The sequence below is a fragment of the Sceloporus occidentalis genome, unplaced genomic scaffold (genome assembly GCF_023333645.1).
Source record: "Sceloporus occidentalis isolate IW3139 unplaced genomic scaffold, rSceOcc1.0.p SCAF_398, whole genome shotgun sequence".
In the NCBI taxonomy this organism is placed as follows: domain Eukaryota; kingdom Metazoa; phylum Chordata; class Lepidosauria; order Squamata; family Phrynosomatidae; genus Sceloporus; species Sceloporus occidentalis.
Genome location: NW_028317378.1, coordinates 85,545 through 102,663, shown reverse-complemented (window position 1 = coordinate 102,663; position 17,119 = coordinate 85,545). Strand labels below are relative to the sequence as shown.

The window sequence follows — 17,119 nt, the reverse complement described above, 5'->3', positions numbered from 1 at the left end:
TGACATTTCACAAGACAAAGCCTCTTTCATATTAACCTCATTAACAAAACATCTTTGACTATTCGTAACATTAGACCCCCAAGCATGAGCTGGATTAGGGCCCTGCCATTCCTTAAGAATATCAACTAAAGAACCCACCACCGCGTTTAACTTATCAAGATCACCTCTTGGGCACTCACCCACAGCCGCAGCCGAATTGGCATGTCCTGAGGAAGGTCCTGGCTGATCCAGATCCTCCTGATGAACAGGAACAGATGCAGCCAGAGAATGACGCCTGAATCCGGAGTCCAGCTGACTCTGACTATCGTCTCCCTCTTCTTCTTGCTGGTACCTTCTCTTCTTGCAGGGCTGTTTGCCTCTAACAGCCCTGGCAGCTTGAGAACGCCGAGATGCTCCTTTACCCGGTCTACTTCCGGGTTCAGCGCCTTGAAATGACGTAGACGCGTCTTCATGATCCCGCGATGACAGCCTTCTATCTCGCGATACCTGGACCACACGATAAGCAGCCGCGCCATCTTCCCCAACTGTAGACTCCTCCTCCGCGACGTCTCCAGCTTCAGCCAGCACCGCAACAGGAGAAACTTCATCTGTGCCCGGAGCCGAAGACAGACAGGACTGCAGCCTCTTCAAAGCCTCTTCTCCCGGCTCTCTCGCGAAGACAATTCAGCAGCTCTTCCATGCTGCCCCCCGAAGCCTTGCTGAAAACCGCCGCTCACCAGACGCAGTGCAGTCGGTTAACGCAGCCTGGGGTAGTGAAACGAACGCCTCAGGCACAGCGCTTATATAGTGCAAAATCCCGCCCAAACCATAGCGCGAGCTGTTCGCAAGCGCAACAAAAAGCAGCAGCGCGAGGAAAACTAAGCGGTGCGAGCCGCCACCAGAACATTCTTTTCAAAAAAGGCGGGCAAAACTGAGCGGCGCGAGCGCATGCAAAACACAAACCAGGCTGTCCTTTGCCTGACCCCTGCAGACTTAACCCCTTCACATCCTTAGCTTCCCCAACAACCACATGTAACCCTGTGCTATTTACACAGGGTTTTTTCATTATGTTTGATCTCTGTAACTTATTTGTGCCTTTTAACACTTTTAGTTTCTGGGATTCAAATTAATGATTTATAGTTATTTGGATGGCAAATAGTGGGACTCAGGTATGCAGGAAAGGCGTGTGTGGGAACAACAGCTGGACCACAAGATAAACAAGATAAGGGGCTGGTGACCAAATGTTTCCAGGGCTACTTTTTGTTCCCAGTCCAGCGCTGGTAAGAGGTCTAGATGGAAAAGAGTAGAGGCCCAAACACAGAAGAACCCACACATGTGTAAGTATTTAAGAAAAAAAAAATTCACACGTTTCACATTTTTTTTTAAAAAATATTATTTTTGTAACAAATGCCGGTTTATCTATATATGTAAAGTTTTCAAATAAAGCCGTGGTTAAAATAAATGAGGCAAATTATTCCTGAAACAGAATACCAAAAGCGCTAGAAACTCTTTAGTACTATGCATAAAAAACATAGATCCTTTTTTACGCTGTTATTTCGCATACTCAACTCAAAATGTAGTTACTTAACCCACAATCAGCAGGCACTGCATACACGCAACAACCGCAACGTTAAGGGCTCGCACCTACTTATAAAACAATAATAAAAAAAGCAGCTCATAAGCTACGCCCCTCTGTCACGATTGGTTGAAGCTACAGGGTGACACTTTGGAGAAGATGGCCGCTTTACGGTACCGGCGTTTTCTAAAGCTGTGCGAAGAATGGCCGGTGGATGAAACCAAGCGGGGCAGAGACCTGGGAGCCATTATAAGACAACGGGTGGCACAAGCCTTCCGGGAAGGTGAAAACACACAGGTCAGGATTGATCGATGTTTGCTAGTGCAGGAAGTTGAAGGTTTGGTGCCCGCTCACATTGACATTGTCATGTAAGGCTTTTAAATGCAGCTTAGTTAGATAAAGCTGACTAAATCTGCGCTGAATATAGCTGGGGGAAGCGCAAAAGCTTATAGGGGGCGCCGCGAAATTTAAAAGGGACTGTGCGTCTGTCATATGCATTCAATTGCATGTGATGGGTGGAGTGGCCCTTTAAGTATCTCTTCGGAAGGTCTATGGATTGACGAATTGTCAGCGTATGTATGTGTGGCTGGGTTGGATTCTGTGTGCTACACTGCTATAGTGTGGAATAGTGTCAAGTACAGATGTGTTTTAATGTCCCTAATACCTGTATTTTACTTGCCTCCGAGGTGATATGACCTTGTAGTGATAGCTGGGAATCCTTAGGGTTTCACCAGTAAATTAGGGTGAATAGGTACAATCTCAGGTCAAGCAGCCTGGGTCTAGAGTTGCAACTTGTCCTGGGTGGGGGTTTAAATATCAAAATGATGCCTAAGTTGGCTTCTTATTCACTGGTTAGCTTTTTATTCAAAACAGAAGATATTTTCTATAAATTGGTACCACAATAATACTTTGATACAAATCATATAATACAACACGGCCGCGATGCATGCAAGGATGCATGTCTGAGATCATTGACTATGTGAAAATAAACAGGTAGAACACTAGGAATGAATTTACAGAAGGTACATGTAAAATACACAATAAAGTACTGAATGCATAATTGAAGATTGAGAGGTTAAAATCCATTGGGCCATCCACATTAGTGCCCTTAAATTAACCCTAAACACCCCTTAACCATAACTGCTCCTAAATTAACCCTAAACACCCCATCAAACAAAACTGGCCATAAATTAACCCTAAACACCCCATCAACCATAACGGCCCCTAAACTAAAACTAAAGACCCCATCAACCATACCAATTTATTAGGTAATTTATTTAGGGGCCGTTATGGTTAATGAAGTCTTTAGGGTTAATTTAGGGACAGTTTTGGTTGATGGGGTGTTTAGGGTTAATTTAGGGGCAGTTATGGTAAATGGGGTCTTTAGGGTTAATTTAATGCTGAGGACTGAGGGTTAATTTAATTAAGTCAGGAATCCTTTTCCCCCCTTAACCCCTTAAGGACAATGGGCGGTCCCTAAACCCATTGAAAACAATGCATTTTGAGCTTTGTATTGGCTTTGTCATTAAGGGGTTAAATGTGATCAAAATAATGATACCTAAAGAAAGCCCTTTTTGTCCTGGAAAAAACTGGGTACAGTTATGAGCAACACAGAAACGTTACAACAGGCATTGTCTCAAAGGGGGTAATGACTAAGATGTTCTATTCAACTTATTAACTTTATAGCCTGCCTCTGCACTTTTTTCAAGCTCCATAATGCCCCTTTTAAGAACAGTTACCCAGACCTGAACTGCATATTCAAGATGAGGGGTTACTATTGACAGAAGCAAAATTATATTTTCCTCCTGTAAGTCGATACCTCTTTGTATACATGCATATATCTCGCCCTTGTAGCTGCCTGACATTGAATTGTGTTTGTCTAAAATTCTTTCACTTAATGATTTCCATTACCCTATTTAAGGTAAAATGTACACTTTTATTTGTTTTCTTAAAATGTATAACTGTATTTGTCACAGATAAAACTGTCACTTGATTGCCCAGTGCTCCAATTTGTCCAAATCTCCTTTCAGGGAAGTAAAGTCCGATTCGGACTGTGTTACTTTACCTAATCTTGCATCATCTAACACATGGCTGTCAATACCCACTGCAAGGTCATTAATAAAGACATTAAACAATGGACCAAGGACAGAACCCTGAGGAACTCCACTTACCACTTTTGACCACTTGGAGAATTTTCTATTAACAACTCTGAATCTTTAAGCCAGTTTTCAATCCAGGTGGAAAAACTTTTAATTTGTAACCTTTTATGTGGAACCATATTGAATGCTTTAGCAACCCCCCCCCCAAAAAAAAAATCGCATCTACTGAAAGACTATGGTCTATGTTTTTACTCGCCTCTTTATAGAGTTCAATTCAGTAAGCCTTACACAAGTCATCCTTCTTAAAACCATGTTGACTCTTACTAATGATATTAGAAAAAAGTATTCCTGATGATTATCCTTTAGCATGCTTTCAAGTAATTTCACAACCACAGATGTCAGGCTCACGGTCCGTAGATACCTCGCTAAGCTTTGAAGATTGGTACCACTTTTGCTTTATGCACCATACCAGATGAGAGAGAAACATTTAAGAGAAAAAGCAATAGCTTCCCAAATAGTTCTTAAAATACCTGGCCATGTTATACCATCTGGTCCTGGAGTTTTATCCATTTTAACTTTATCTAGCAATTTTATCACCTGTGTCAACCATATCCCATGATTGTTCCAAGCATTTTGTAGCATTACTTTGCACACCTGCATACATTGCCAATAAATCGATTTAAAACTTCTGCCTTCTCCTGATTTTTGCTAAACAACTCGCCATTTTCAGACTTCAATGGGTCAACAGTTAGCTTGTTTTTTTTTTTAGGGGGGGTGATGAAAAGGTTTATACCGTGTTAGCTATTAAAACAGGACAAAAGTATAGTTAAAATGATGATACCATTTATTGGTTAACAGTTTAATTGCAAGCTTTCAAGACCAAGTCCCTTCCTCAGGCAGGTTTTTTGTAATTATTAATGCATTTAAAACTGTTAGGGTTTGTCTTGCTGTCATTGGCTATCCTTTTCTCATTATCTGTTTCAGCCATTTTGCACATTTTTGTTAGGATCTTTGTATTTTATAAATCAAGTTGCTAATTTTTTTATTTTTTTTAAAGTTTGATTTAAATGCCTTTTTTTCCTTATTTTCTTACTAACTTCTCGTTCTTCTTTGTTACCCAATGGGAGTTATAAGCTTTTAGCAATTATTTTATTTAGAAAATATTTCACTTCTTCCTACACACAATTCATCCCAGTCAGTTAGCTTTACCCTCTAAAGTTGGCCTTCCTAAAATTTTGTGTTTTGGTGGTTCCTTTACTAGTTTGCTTTGTGCATTACTCTTCAGTTTAATTATGTTATGGTCAGTGTTCCCCAAACGGCCTTAGTTGTTCAGGTGCCCTGTGCGGACTACTTTTCTGGCGCTCCTCGACAAAAAAGAAAGGGAAAAAAATTTGTAACAAACTAGTTTTAATTAGAGATTATTTATGTGTGAGTGCAAACAAGCACAATAAAATTATAACTGGAAACATTGGTAACAATAATGTACATTGAATTAATTAATTCTCTCACATATTCACATAATTCATCCACACATTACTTCATTATCTTACTTATCCTATCTCTATTTCAAGAGTCTTACTATCTACCCCCTCTTCTTGTTCTCACTGTCTACCCCCTCTCCTTCCCTTCTCACTGTCTACCCCCTCTCCTTCCCTTCCCACTGTCTACCCCCTCTCCCCCTTTGCAGTTCACTTACCCCGGTGAAGTTCTCAATCTTTGCTGCCCTGCCGTGGCGCGCTCAGCTTCACCTCTGAGCGGCGGGATATGAAGCGCCGTACCGCGACCAACTCCCTCCACCGCAGTCAGGGCAATGGTAGGGAGCAGAGGAAACAAAGGGGGCCGAGCGGTTGTTGAAAACTTTTTCATGTGGGACCACTCTGCGCCCCTCTCCTCCTCTCCCTGCCGCTTGGGTGGTATGCCGTGCCTTGGTGATGGGACAGCCGCATGGCGCCCCTGCTGCCATGGCGCCAACTCACACACCCCAGAGGCCGGCCCTGGCCCTGTTACTTGAATATTTGACAAAACATCTGTTAGCTATCAACAAATCAAGACACATGTCCTTTCTAGTTATTGTCTCCACTTGTTCCAGGATCCGGCCCATCTAGTATTCCAGTCAATTAAAAACTCCTGTGATGAAAATGTGATCCATGTGTGCAGTCTTTTTGTCAGGCATCACCCAGAGTCCCACAGACCGCAAGGCATGGCCTCCCCTTTAAGAGGCCTGGCTGGACTTAAACTCATTGTGTCATCACCTAGTTCTGTTATGGACTGAACCCCGCCTTTCTCACCTGGCCTCGTTATTAGGCTTTAAAAGATCAGCCTCACCTCCAGCCCAGTATGTGGTTGTTGTTGTTTTTTGCTTCTGGATGTGCTGTGATTATATGCCTGATTTCCTGGACTTTGACCTCTGCTTACGTTTGACTCTGCTTCTGGATATATCCCCTGTCTGTACCGCGTACCTGTTTTGCCCCCTTGCACACTCTCACTGCTCAAGTACTGTCACTCTGAGCAGTGTGCCATCCCCTGCAACTGGGCTCCAGCTCCTGGTAAATGCTGACACTTTTTTTTCTCCAATCTGTGATAAAGCTGATTGTTCCCCTTCAATACTTATATTTGGGGGGTTGTAGCATATACTTACAATAAATGTAAGGAAAACTTGACTTCCCTTTTAAGAATTTGTTGCTCTTAAAGTTATGATTAATTAATAGAAGTTGATTGTTGGGAGCTATAAGTTATCTCTACCACATCAATGAATTTTAAATTGACACTCTAGCCATCATATGTACTTTGATGCACATGATAGCTGCATGGTTAAATTTAAATGGTTTCCCATTCAAATGCATGGGGGATATTGCAAAATTTCTCACATATGCATCATCCTCTGGGTATTTTCTGTGGACGAGATGTGTCCATCTAATTGCTAGGCATTCTTTTTCAATTGTAGAACTTTTTCTACTCGTGTATAGAATTGGATATCTCCCTTATGGATTTCACAAAGTACTACTCCTGTTCCCCTCTCGGATGATCAATCTGCACTATAAATAGAAGAGATAAATCAGGGTTAGTCTGAGTATTAAAGGCATGGTTGGATGCAGAAGTCTATTCAACCATACCACATACCAAGAACAATTTAGAAATATATACTGCATATGTTTAATTAATAAGTTGATGTATCCAATAAAACAATCTGTAAAATACTTTGGCAAAATAAATTCCATGCATCATTTTTTGAGCAATCTATTTATTCTATTTATTCTACAGGTAACTAATCCTGAAGTCTGCGACCAAATGTATGAAAGCCTAAGCAGAATCAACAGCAACTACTACAGAGAGAAGGTATACATTACTTCTGCGCCCTTCTCTTTTTCTATCCTTCTGCAAATTCATGACTGTGCTTTCACATGTAATTGCAAGATAATTTGCGGTGTGACTGACTTATTGCAGTGAGTCGCTTGTTGCTCCACATTTTTATGTCTCCATGAAGTTGCTTCCCTGCAGGTGAATATGAATAATGGTTCTTTGGTAGTTATGTTTTTTGTTTTTTGGGGGGTTAAAGCTTCTTCCTACCTCTCTTACCTTGCCCTGCTAGTCCCTGTCAAACGCAGTTCTGACAATAAATACCTTCACAAGAGCACATTTGATATGCTTTTAAAATGCCACCTTACTTCACATTTGGTTCATGTGCAAAATACTGCATCCATAATCCTGCCATATGAAGCATCGGACCTGTGACTTTTTAACACCAATGGCCACCAGATGGAGCTTGTACATTATAAAAATTTAAGGGATTTAGCCTTTGTTGGTTGGTTTTTTTTTTTTTTTTAAAGGTGATGTACCATGGAAAATAATTTTCCTCTAAGTCTTAAATACAGTGATGTATTTAATGTAGCCGTGAACTTGCTTATTTCATGTTGCTCCAATAAATTTGCTTTATCTGCAGTCCTAGAGGTTTTGTGATACTCTGGGTGATTTTGTTTTACCCCTGCTCAAGAATGCTAAAGAAGCTAAATCTCCATGGACTTACACATGTTTATGTGTCTGGGTGATAAGAACAGTTTTTTATATTTCCTTTTTATCTCAACTCAGAGTTGGTAATAGGAAGCTGATCTGCTTTGAAATTGCACAATAATTATTTTCTGATAACTTTTAATGTGTGCAGTCTTTTTTGATGTGTTATGAGGGGCACATCGGAGCAGGAACTGTTTGTGAATTGCGTATCATTCCATCAATGTAACCAAAAAAGCAGAGGTCGCATGGCATTTACCAATGTAGATCAAAGGATCCACAAGGCAGATTTTGTTGCCGAAATGCATTATAAATAACATAAAATACAAATGTGTTAACTTTTATGCCCCTAATTCAGGATAGAGCTGTTGTGGGTGCTACACCTAGGTGAAAGGCATTTCACTTTTTACTCCGGCCCCCATAACACGTAGGTTGCTACCTATAGTTCTGAATAGTACTATTGAAGCAATTTCTTGGTCCGATCACTCTCCTATTACTCTTTCAATAAGAGAAGCAAGCCCCTACACTGGACAAGGGTTGTGGCGGTAAATTACAGCATTTTGTCAAAGAAAAATCAAGTTTCTCTTATAGCAGAACACCTAAGACACTTTCACTCAAACTCTACACCAGGGCTTGACAAATCCCAGGCCAATTGTGAGTCAAACCGGTGGCCGAAACACATATTCGGCAAAATGCCGAATTTTTTTTTTTTTTAAACGGCCGAAAATAATCCCCGCAGGGGCCGCACTGCTTAGCTGTGCATTGCTCTTAATGCGCAAGCAGCGTCTCTTGTGCTGGAGTGGCCACAGGAAGCAGGAAACCAGAGGAGTCACATGACTGCTCTGTTTCTCCTCCCAGTGGGCGGGACAAGAGAAGTTCGTGCAGAGAGACAGAGATAGAAGCAGCAGGGCCCCTATGGAAGTCTGCGTGTGAGTGATCTGCAGTGCAGGTAAGGGGGTGAAGGAGAGTGCATGAGTGAGTATATGAATGAGTGAGTGTGTGTGGTAGCATGGTTGTGTAAGTGGGGGGAGGAGCATGGCACATGGGGCTCTAAATGATGTGCAGCATCAATATACAAGGGGGGGGGGGGGCAGCAAGCCAGGTTTCAGCATGTACTCCTATCATGCCAAGTCAGCCAGTGCATGCTGGAACCTGGGTATGTCTGGGCAGGACTGTGATTGGTATTAATAACTCGAGATTGAGTGCTGGGGCAAAGTGTGGGTGCAAAGTGTGAGTGCTGGGGCAATGTGTGAGACTGGGTGCAGGGCAAAGTGCTGGGGCAAAGTATGAGTGCTGGGGCAAATTGTGGGTGCAGGGCAAAGTGCTGGGGCAAAGTGTGGGTGCAGGGGCAAAAGAAAGTCCTGGCTCCTAACTTTTTTAGCTGGCTCCTAGATTTATAACAAATCTGTCAAACCCTGCTCTACACGATGCTAGAATCTGTTTGGAATGCCCACAAGACCATATTAAGAGACCATATCATTACCTTAGCCTCCCCATTATTAGTCACAGAATAAAGCCCAGACATCAATTGCGCTTAAATTTGTCAGGTCAGAGTTGAATTAAATATTCAAAAAACAGAGTGCATGTTGAGATGAATGTGAAAGACTGATTGCTTACTGGCATGTAAGTTGACAGCTAGACCCAATGCAATTTTGACCCTAAAGATAACCGTTTTAGAAAGTGGAAATTGACTGTCACTTTGGATTCCAAAGCTGATTTCCATTTTGGAATCAAACAGAATTATGGAAAATATATTCTCTCACATTAGGTAACGCATTTGTTTTATATGAAAAAAACAGGGATTATGGTTTCAAAGCAGATATTGCCATCCTTGGCAGCCTAGCTTTCCAAGCAAGTTCCGAACTGATACCATACACCTTACCTTTATCACTTTTTAACAGTATCCCTCTCCTTTGGACCCTTTTAGCTGCATAAATACTTAAATTCACCCACTCCCGATTGGATAAATGCTTATTCTTTTATATACTTGTAATAAGAATGTGGTTAATTTCAAATATTTGTGACACATGAAGCTACCGTATTAATTATACTGGTTATGAGGGCTATGTCTCTGCTTTTATTTTTGGCTGGTATGCACATGAAAAGTGCATTGGTAATGTTACCTTTTTCTGTTTATAGATGTCCATGTTAAAATGGGTCACAGCTATTATTCCCATTTGATAACATGAAAAGGGATGCCTCAACTTTTTTTGAATATGCTGCATTCTATGTATTGTACATAATATGCAATAAAATGCCACATTCCAAGTTAAATACAAAATAGAAAAAATTTAAAATTAGTTTTTTGAACACTCATTTTAATATGAAAACTAATTGTAAAAATGCTGAGAAAAAACATGCTACTAGTTTGAAAAATTATCATTCTGTTCCTTTTTAAGTACCCAAGAATTCAGGATACAAGCTTCACAGAGGTCACTGCGGAGGAATATCAAATGGTGCTGGCCACTGGTAAGTTTTTTGGGTTTTTTTGTAAAATTTGTAAATATGTAGTATTTGGCACTTAAAATTATAAATATTGTTATTAACAGTTATATATTATACTTTTTTAGTGCAGGGGTCAACAAATGTTGTTTTTCTCTAGGAGACACTCTTAACACAATATGCTGGCATACATACTCATGCTAAATTCATACTGTGACATAACCACCATACATGCTAGCACCACACTCCACACCACAGGGGAAATGTTAGGAGCCAGCTTTTTCTTTTCTTCATCAACCTTGTGCCCGGGGTTTGTTGGGCCATACCATACACTAACGTATATTTACACACTCTAACATCATACACTAATACACACTATATCCTGACATACATACCTGCACTAGTGCCATATTGTTACATAAACATCATGCATGCTGGCACAACACTTATACACATGCACACACATAAACACTGGCTAACACTATAAAATGAATTAATAAAATTACACACTTTAACACTATGGAAACATACACACTGACTCTGGCTCTACAGTACAGTAGACATACTGACTCTGGCACTACAGTACAGTAGACATACTGACTCTGGCACTATACATTTATACACACATCCTGACTTTAGCATTATACATATAGCACACATACACACTGATACTGAGTATACACAGCGAGCAAAATCGATTCCATAACCATTCAGTTCAGACAAAATTCGGAGGTCATTTTTGATTCAGAATGGCATTCCCAAAGGGTGAGGTCCCTGACATCTTCTGGGCTAGCTTATTACTTGCAGGTTTATGAAGAGATCAAGACTTTGCACTGCAACACTGCACCAATAGATACATACATCCAACAACATTCTTTGGGACAGTATTTCTCTAAAACGAATTATTTTTATTAATTGTTCCCTCAGAATAAGTAAGATGATATGGCACCAGCAGTAGTAGTAGTAGGGCACTGGGTAGACCCTGGCAAGTGCACCCATCCAGCCCCACCTTACAAGACACTGAATTTCCCCCAAAATGTGAAAAAAATTTAAAAAAGTTAATCCCCCCAAAGTAAGGAAGGAGATTGAGCTGCAGATGCAGGGCAGGCACTGTTAGACACACTGGCAAACTGTAGGCACATGCAGGACCAATTTCCCCTAAAACATTTTCAATGTTATAGAATTTTTTGTGAGGGAGGAGTAGCAGGGCACTGGTCCTGGGCAGGCCAGCACGTACATCCCTTGGTTCATGACTGAATTGACCAAGTATTAAAATATAGGATCCCACAGAATAAGGAAGGAGAGAGAGCAGCATGGTTAACCTAATTTGAGAAGATTGACTTTGGGATGCTTGGGTGGTACCCACCAAGGGCCGCTGCTCAAATGGCTGATGCTCTGGTGGATCTAGCAAGGTATTGGGTATTGGACATATGGGTGGCACTACGGCTGCAGGGAATTTTTATTGCAAACTCCTGCATCTCTTTTTCACTCAGCATTCCTCTTGTGCCGCATTAACCCCCTTAACGTCCATTGATGGGCCACGTGCCTGGCACGTCATTTCATTAAAGAAGCCTAAAAAGTGATCTATTATCACTTTCTTCTAGGGCTGAAACAACTAATCGATAAAATCGATAATAATCGATAATGAAAATCGTTAACTATTTTCATTATCGATTAGTCGAATCGATTTTTATCTCCTTTATATAATCCGACCTCAAACAGAGATCGGATTATAACACTAGAATCCAGATCCCCCGCAACGCTGCAGGGGACATGGATTCCCCTCACTGTCCGCCGGTCTCTCACTTACGTCTCTCTCCCCCCTCCCATACACTGCTCTGCCTCTCTCCCGACTCCCTGGTGCTTTGTGAACCTCCGTTGCCAACAGGCACTTTCACTGCAGCTTCATAGAAGCCCCAGCGTAAGTGAAGGACAGTAACGGAGGCTGTCTGTGCATATCGTGCAGACCCCCACCAGCTGACAGAGAATAGAGGTCTCCTGCAGAGGATCATCCTCTCTGTCAGCTGGTGGGGGTTTGCATCGCACAGACAGCCTCCGTTACTGTCCTTCACTTACGCTGAGGCTTCTATGAAGCTGCAGTGAAAGTGCCTGTCAGCAACGGAGGTTCACAAAACACGAGAGAGGCAGAGCGGTGTATGGGAGGGCGGAGGAGTCAGAGGGGTGTATGGGAGCCACCCTCCCATACACCACTCTGGCTCCTCCCCCTCCCATATGCCACTCTGCCTCTCTACCCGGCTCCCTGGTGTCTTGTGAACCTCCGTTGCTGACAGGAGGCAGAGTGGAGAATGGGAGGTGGGAGGAGGCAGAGTGGAGTATGGGAGGGGGGAGGAGGCAGAGTGGAGTATGGGAGGGGGGAGGAGGCAGAGTGGAGTATGGGAGGGGGGAGGAGGCAGAGTGGAGTATGGGAGGGGGGAGGAGGCAGAGTGGAGTATGGGAGGTGGGAGGAGGCAGAGTGGAGTATGGGAGGAGGCAGAGTGGAGTATGGGAGGAGGCAGAGTGGAGTATGGGAGGAGGCAGAGTGGAGCATGGGAGGGGGGAGGAGGCAGAGTGGAGCATGGGAGGGGGAGGAGGCAGAGTGGTGTATGGGGGGTGTAATGAATTTCAGGGTAGCAGAGTTGTGTATGGGGGTGTTATGAATTTCAGGGAGGCAGAATGGCATATCTGGGGGAGTTAAGATGGTGTGTATAGGGGGAGGTAGAGTGGTGTATGGGGGATATAATGAATTTCAGAGTGCCATATCTGGGAGAGGCAGAGTGGTGAATCAGGGAGTATAATGAATTTCAGGGTGGTTCAGGGCATTTATGGGGAGCGGAGTGGCATATCAGGGTGCACAGTGGCATATAGGGAGGTATAAGGCATAAATGGGGGCGAGTGGCATATTGGAAGTTATAAGGCATATAAGGGGGTATAAGGCATATCGATATTAGGCATATCAGGGGGGCATAAGACATATCTGGGGATAAAAGGTATATCAGGTGGCTCGGTTGCATATCACTGGCATATAAGGAGTATAAGGCATATCGGGGGCACAGTGGCATATCAGGGGGCACAGTGGAATCTCTGGCATATAAGAGGTATAAGGCATATATGGGGGCAGAGTGGCAAACTGGGGGTCAGATGTGCATAACTGGGGGCAGTTTGGTAAATATAAGAAAATATAAACAAGGCTTTTTTCTCATAGTTTTTATTAAATATGAAAAATAGTTAACATGAATTAATATTTACTAATAACTTTGTATTAAAACCTAGTTTGAGAAACTGTGTTTGGGTTCTTGTAGCTTTTATTATTGGGTTCTTATTTAGTAAAATAAGAAGGTGAATAGAGAGAGAGAGGCCATTGCGATAAAGAAATGAAAGTGTAAATTGTACGTTTTTTATTACATTATTTTAAATTAAAAAAAATTTAATTTTTTTATCCGATTAATCGAAAAAATAATCGGCCAACTAATCGATTATTAAAATAATTGTTAGTTGCAGCCCTACTTTCTTCGCTTAAACGGTGTTACTGTAATGCCTCAATGTCGAGGCATTTAGCAACACAGAGATCGGTATCAGGGGCCATGTCTGGCCCCTCCCCAGGGCGTTAACATCTGCCATACACTGCATAGTGGAAACGCCTGTTTTAAAAGAGATCGCCTCCTAACCTTCAATGGTGTCACTGAAATGCCTCAATAACGAGGCATTCAGCAACACCAGACACTCAGGAGAGCTGTCACAACCGGCACTGTGAGTGATTTTGCCATAATTTTTTCCATAACAAAGTTGGAAAAGTTCTCTCACAATGTGATTAGTAAAAAATGTAAACAAACAATAATAATAATTAAAAAAAAAAGTGGTAATTATGCATCAGAGGAACCATCCAGTTTCAGCAAAATGTAAAACAAAGTCCAAAAAGAATAAAATAAATAAAAAAATAAACGTTATTATTATGAGCAAGTGCTAAAATTAGCACTGTATCTTCCCAAAAATCTTGACATGGAGTTAAAGTAAAACCATTTCAAACACCGAAGGGGTGTCTAATTTAAAAAAAATGAATGGTTTGATGGGGTAAATTGGAGTGGCCGGGCATAGGCACAGACTGACCAAAATGGGGGTGGGGGCGCACTTATTTTTTTTTTTAATTTTGGTTTTTTTTGCCCTTGCTCAAGGTGGCAGTACCCTAGCTTTACTCCTCAGTCACATTCTTGAATTGCTTCAGGACCACCACCCCCATCCATGTCCATTCCCCTCTGCCAAATTGACTGGACACCCCAATGTTTTGCTCAAAGGCCGTGGAGCAAAGAACCTGCTGCTGCTTTGGGATCACCTATATCATGTCCAGGGTAGAGTTCCAGCAGGTGACTGCATCCTGATGTAGACAGTGATGGGGGTAGACCTTCCATCTTCCATTCTTACCTCAGCTGCTGGCTTGCCTTTGTGATCCGCTGCTATCATCTTTGCTCTAGGAGGTGTTTGGCAGTGGTAGCATCAAGAGCGATTGTAGTGGCACTGGTAGTAATGTTTTTTTTCGATGCTTTACCATAAAATAGCTTACAAGCTATCTTCGCCCTGGACCCCACCAAGTCATTAGCGCATGACCCCTCAATGAGTTGTTGGTTGTAAATAAAGTTGTGCCTTACTTTGGTAGTAGGTTCTGACTCCTGGTCATCTGATTACTATTTTTTTTTTTTTTTGTACGTGTCTGCCACATGTGCTCATTGATTTGAATGTAAGAGGCTAAAATTACCTTGTCAACAAATTAGAGGTTTGGCTAGTACCGTCTTAAACTACTCAGGAACAGGTTTTAAAAAATCTCAAACAGTCACACTGTGTGCAAGCTCACTAAAATGGCTGGTTTAGTCACCAATATTTATAAATGGAGACAAGGTAAGATGGTGTCAGCACAGATATCTATTGCTTGTCCCTCCCACTTACAAATGCTGATTGGCCAGTGTGAAACATGTATCAAATCTATCCCTCATTTTTTGGCTACTTCTACCTACAAGTCATTGATATGTACTATCCTACACACAGTCCCTTACCACTTTACCTTGCCATGGGGCACCTTTGCACTTTACTATGCCGATTCCTGACAAAAATATTTGTATGAAATGAAACTGGGAAATTTTGTTTCACCCCTTAATGACAAAGCCCGTACATGTACGATCTCAAAATGCATTGGATTCAATGGGTTTAGGGACCGCCCGTTGTCCTTAAGGGGTTAAAAAACAAAAAACAAGGTTGTGCGAAGCCGAATGCACAACTCTAGTTACTACAGAAAGAGATGCTTAGGTCTATGTGTAGATGTGTGTTTTTATAATTGATATATAGACTGTTATATTAACCATTCATCATCCAAATGATCATGCCTGGGTTTTTCAATGCTTATGCAGCAGTCACTTACATGCATATTCATATTTTTGTTTGTTTCATTTGCATAAGTTAATGTATAATTAATGTGCTGAGGCAGTTTTTTTTCTTTCTGCTGACAGATAGTTTAAAACAGATGGAAGAGATGAAAAAGGGAATGTGGACAAGACTCAGAGAGAAGTTTAATGCTAAATCCCCTCAGGACGGCGTTAAGGACTGATGTCGTTGTTAAGAGAAAAATCCATTTCCACTTCCTTCCTGCAAATACACCAGTTGCTCCAAATAAAGAATCTGTCAATAAACATATAGTTTCCTCTACTTACCTGTAAGTCTTAACTTCAATTAATGGAAAGTTATTCAATGAGGCCTGAATTTAGTACTATATTGTTGGTTAAACATTGGAATATGCAATGGTATTCTGGACACATTTAGAAATACAAATGTGTGTGTATATAATTTAATTATATACAAAATTATTTTTCTTTCTAAAACGTCTCTAAATACTAAGTTTAAGTGATTATATACTAGCTTTTACATTTTTTTTTTTTCTCCCCGCCCTATAATTTTCATCCCCAATCTAAGTGGTTTGGATTCACCTCTCACAGAATCTTTGAACCCAAAATCGAACCTCTGTTTCATTAATGCAATTAACTCACCTACCGCTCCCTGCTAAGGTACTAAGCCTTGTAACTGCACAAAAATTAATTCAAAATACTGGTGAGTGAAACATGAGAAAACACAAGGTTACAGATATACATTTAAAAAAAATAATCAATGAAACATCCATTCCAATGATCCTATTGCTACAAAGTTGTATGAGGCTATATGATCACTATTATCCTTTTCAAAAAGCACTATGGTTTTATACACTATAAGGGAGGTTTGCCCATGTTGGTCATAATTATTTATTATTTAGATTGTTCACCTACACCCAATGATGACAAGGATATAAAATAAAGAAGCATGCCATCTTCATTGACACAAATTGTCAATAGAATGGGTTGTACTAAAGAGCTTGGTGACATTAAATGTCACACTGTCCTAAGATGCCACCTCTGCACTTTGGTGGAGGGGGGGTTATGGCCTGGTACTGTTTTTCAGGGATTAGGATAGGCCTCCTGGTTTAGGTTAAAGGTAATGATAATGCTACAGAATACAAATGAATTTTAGATAATTGTATGCTTCCAACTCTGTAACATGTATTTGAGTAAGGTCCTTTCCTTTTCTAGTGCGACTGTACCCCTGTGTTCAAAGCAAGGTCCATAAAGAGTACGTTTTATGAGGCTAGCGTGGAGAAACTGATCTTATCCCCATTGAGTACTACAGCCTAGTGTTTTTATATACTTAAAGGGGAGCGCACAACCTAAAAAGCATAAAAGGCTACACATTCAGATTTCCAGGTTGCTGCTAGAATAATAATGACTAATAAATGCATAACACAAAGCAAGAATTGAGCACATAACTAGTGAATACTATTCGTATGCCTTTTTTCCTATACTTTTTAGGTTTTACTTTCCCCTTTTTAATACTTTTTGTGCTGTTTATGTTTGCAGGTTCTGACCAAACCATAGGGTTGCCCACACCCTCCAGCCACACAGGTGCCCCGTTAATGGTGTCTAGAGAAGATTTAAAATAGTTTTGGGGGTCT

At 41.2% G+C, this 17,119-nt stretch overlaps 1 protein-coding gene across 1 annotated transcript; it reads left to right on the top strand.

Annotated features, from left to right (window-relative positions):
- Positions 1-1,714: 1,714 nt before the first annotated feature.
- LOC149273191 (ubiquinol-cytochrome-c reductase complex assembly factor 2-like) lies at positions 1,715-15,691 on the top strand. The gene is made up of 4 exons (XM_089506605.1): positions 1,715-1,852; positions 6,916-6,990; positions 10,059-10,128; positions 15,594-15,691. The coding sequence occupies exons 1-4, from the start codon at positions 1,715-1,717 to the stop codon at positions 15,689-15,691; spliced, it is 381 nt and encodes a 126-aa protein (XP_089362731.1).
- Positions 15,692-17,119: the final 1,428 nt, after the last annotated feature.